The 3,777-nt window shown below is 36.9% G+C and overlaps 1 protein-coding gene across 1 annotated transcript; it reads left to right on the forward strand.

Annotated features, from left to right (window-relative positions):
• Positions 1-1,904: 1,904 nt before the first annotated feature.
• On the forward strand, positions 1,905-3,487 carry LOC124211063 (protein OPI10 homolog). The gene is made up of 3 exons (XM_046609736.2): positions 1,905-2,292; positions 2,506-2,635; positions 2,721-3,487. Exons 1-3 carry the CDS (start codon positions 2,263-2,265, stop codon positions 3,149-3,151), a joined length of 591 nt encoding a protein of 196 aa, XP_046465692.1. The 5' UTR covers positions 1,905-2,262; the 3' UTR covers positions 3,152-3,487.
• The last annotated feature ends 290 nt before the right edge of the window (positions 3,488-3,777 follow it).

The raw sequence follows: 3,777 nt of genomic DNA on the forward strand, positions 1-3,777 counted from the left end.
GTCTGAGGCCAATACTCCAAAACGAATGACTAGTTATCTTTAAGTGAAATTCTCTTTATTAAGCTAATTCTATTTACGTTTTCAGCCGAACTAACGTTTCAGTTGGAAAATGTGTCCTGTTGTTCGGTTCAGAGGGGGACACATGAAGATTTTTTTTTTGGTGATGCTGTGGTGAATACACCAGTTTTTTTAAATTGAATCATGCATTTTTCTTTCAACTAAAATATTCTTCGTTCAAAAATTTACAATTTTCTCAGAACATGTTTTTTTTTAAATGAATAGTTCGTGAGATAGAACCAAAAAACAAATATTTTATTACTCCAAACTTTCTCTGTGATATGTGTGATATGTCGGAGCATCAGTAGGGTGACTACAGATGTTCAAAAATACCACCATCAAGAGCAATACATGCTCTCACTCGCTTTTCGAAGCTCTGCACCGTTTTCAAAAGGATTGCCCTTGGAATAGCTCTGCACGCTTTAGTAATTCTATTCATCATGTCAACCCTAGTCGTTGGAGGCTCCCGGTAAACGACACCTTTAAGGAATCCCCACAGGAAAAAATCAGGCGATATTAGATCCGGCAATCTTGGTGGCCACTCAACTGGACCTCCTCGACCAATCCAATTACCACCGTAGGTAGCCTGCAGATAATTCGTCACAATTCAGTGATAATGAGGAGGTGCTCCATCTTGTTGGAACCACATTCGTGCTCTTGTATCCAAGTCAACTTCTTCCAAAAGCTGCGTACGTTAAATTGGGACACCCTGTATATATGTTCTCTTCTAAGAGCACACGAGGATTGATCAGCCAACACATGATTGCGAGAGAGATAGCTGAAATTTTTCCCTTCCGGGTTACCAAATAAAGAAACAAAAAAAAAAGAAAAATGGGAAAAAATCTACACACTCTCGGAATTGTTTTTTTTCATTCCTTTTTTCTCTTCTCGGTAATCAAAAATACAAAAAAGAAAGCGGGATTAAGTAAATATATCAAATAAAAGAAAATGTAAGAAAAAAAAAATCGGTCCACTCTCACTTTCATTTATTTTCTCTCTTCTGAGCTACCCGAAATAAAAAAGGGGCGCGGGTAAGTAAAAAAACGGGGAACAAATTAATTCACTCTCGGAATTTTATTGTGTCAATTATTTGTTCTCTTCTGGGTTACCACCACTACAAAAAAGGTGGGTTCAGTAAAAAAAAAGCAAAAGGAAAGAAGGAAAAAATCCACCGGCTCTCGAAATTTTCTTTCTTTCATTTGTTTTTTCTCTCCGAAAATACAAAAAAAAGCCGGAATTGAATTTAAAAAAAAAAAAACGCGCGTTTGCTTAATATGTTTATGGAGCTTGCTCGGAACTCTCTGATGGTTCTCTGGAAGATTCAGTTCGGAAAAAATAAAATTTCCCCCAACCACTTGCCCATTGCACATTTTGCATAAATGTTATCGAGCTGGCTTCGTATATTTTTCCATAGACTGCGTGTACAAATATTCGAGAACACCAGGCGTCACATATTTTCATATCAATATAAAAATAATATTTATTAAAAAAAAAAAAAAGTATTCGGGCTGGGAATGGTTAATTATTTTGGTTCAGCGTCCGCTAATTGAATCCAAAATTTATCAAATCTGGAAATACTATTATTCGCTGACATTCATAACTGAAACAAAAAAAATCCCAATTCTTGCATTCCTGGAAATATCTGTGCGAGCGGGGACAAGGATGCGATTGGCAACCACTTGCTCGAGCGACCGAGTATATCTATATATACACGATTGTGGGCTACCTTCGGTGCGTGGCCACCTAGGTGTCACGTCGACGCTCCAACCTAGCTGGTATCACGAAAAGCCGAGCGTTGAAGATCTCCCTACTCAACTCTGCTTGAGAGATGGCCGCGTGAAAACGGAACGCAGTTCGCAGTTGACTGCGTGACGTCACGGTCGGCAGTATTGGAAGTATATTTTGGAATACATCCAAGGAAAAAAAGAAAAAAAAGCGGAGTTTATGCTTCTTTGTCCATATAGGATTCGTGGAACGATGCATAGTGGACGCGTACATTAATCCTCGGAAAGTATCGTCACGCGGGTATCAACCACGATATCAACTATTAGCTTTTCATCTAGGCTTGTAGGTCGAAGTTGCGTGTATGTGCTGCGTAAAAGTTTACCGGTAGAGTAACAAATGTATACAGTACTAGCGTGACAGTTAGGTTATCCCTTAAATGTTGTTTACTGTTCTACATTATTCGTCTAATAAACTGTAATCATGTTCGGACTAATTGTATCCGGAAGATTGGTAAGTAGCACTTTAACCTTGGAATCCAACCTTGGAAATGCTATATGTCAAGTTGAAAAATCCAACTTTGACAATTAATCGACCGTAACTTTTTATTAGTTAGAAATTTGTCATTGAAATCATCCAAAATTCTTATGAATTACGATAGCATGATTATCGGTGACGATAATAAATGACAAAATTGTACTTTCATTGAAAACTTAATTTTTATAGGTACAAACAGACTTCCAACAAGTGGGCGAAACACAATATGTTATCACTATTCCCGACGCGGACAATGTTAATCATGTTGTCATATTTCTTACTGGCACAGTGCCATTTCCTGATGGATTAGGCGGAGCTGGTAAGTTGGTTAATACATCAAGTAAGGCCAATCAAAGATTCAATTAGTTGTATAATTTGATGTCACTAAAATTTGTCATTTTCAGTATACTTCAGCTGGCCAGATCCAAATGCTCCGCCAAATTGGCAGAATCTTGGATTTATCTCGAATGCAAAACCATCGGCAATCTTCAAAATTTCAAACCTCAAGAAAAACCACGAATTTGAAAATATCAATCAAACGATGTTTGGAGTTGAAAAAATTTCGCATGACGCTCAAATTGGTATATCTATTGAGCCCCTCAGTATAATAGAACAACAGAGTGCCGCTGTTGCGGAAGAAACAAGTAATGCAATGACTACATTCAGCCAGAAAATGCTAGCACACTTTTTCAACTATGTTTCAAGTTTCTCTGTGACACAGCAGCAAATGTTACCGAACCCTTCTGAAAATTTTGTACCTCTTTCTATTATGCAAAATTGGTACACTACGTTCCTACGAAGATTGGAGCAAAATCCAAATTTCTGGAAAGCTTGATCCATGTGAAAATGTTACATTATTCCAACGAATGCCTCAACTATCTGCATTTATCCTTGTGTATGAGCAATCACTACAAATCTACTTAGTATGCTTGAAGAAATTGCTGTGACAAAAATTTCTGTAATACATAAAGTCCTATTTACTAAGTCAACAAGTTTAATAATGGTGATTCAATTGTCAACTTGATACGGATAGATTGTAATCTTGATATTGTCTCCTCCTCTAATTGTTATGCCCAACAGCAGACTTATTAGATTACACGCATACATAATTATAGGGTAAATTTTATATTCTGTACTTCTAAATGGGTTTGGAAAGCAATCGTGAAAATAGCATTCGATTTGTGTGTGTTATCATTTAGAAAGAAACATCGTAAGGATTAATTAGCTAGATCTTATCAATCAAGGGTTACGAAGAAAGAGATAATTATTCAAAAAATCTCCAGCAATGTGACTTCCGGCAATGATTATGAACATGACTTAAACATCGATTACATAATACCAATGAAACCTATTATACAGGGTGTTTCAGAATAGCAGTACCAAACAGTGCAAGGTTATAGGGATTGCCAAGATGAGAAATTTTTCGTAAATCACCCATAGTCGGCATGATCCCATTTACAG

The sequence above is a fragment of the Neodiprion pinetum genome, chromosome 2, assembly GCF_021155775.2.
Source record: "Neodiprion pinetum isolate iyNeoPine1 chromosome 2, iyNeoPine1.2, whole genome shotgun sequence".
Classification (NCBI taxonomy): Eukaryota; Metazoa; Arthropoda; class Insecta; order Hymenoptera; family Diprionidae; genus Neodiprion; species Neodiprion pinetum.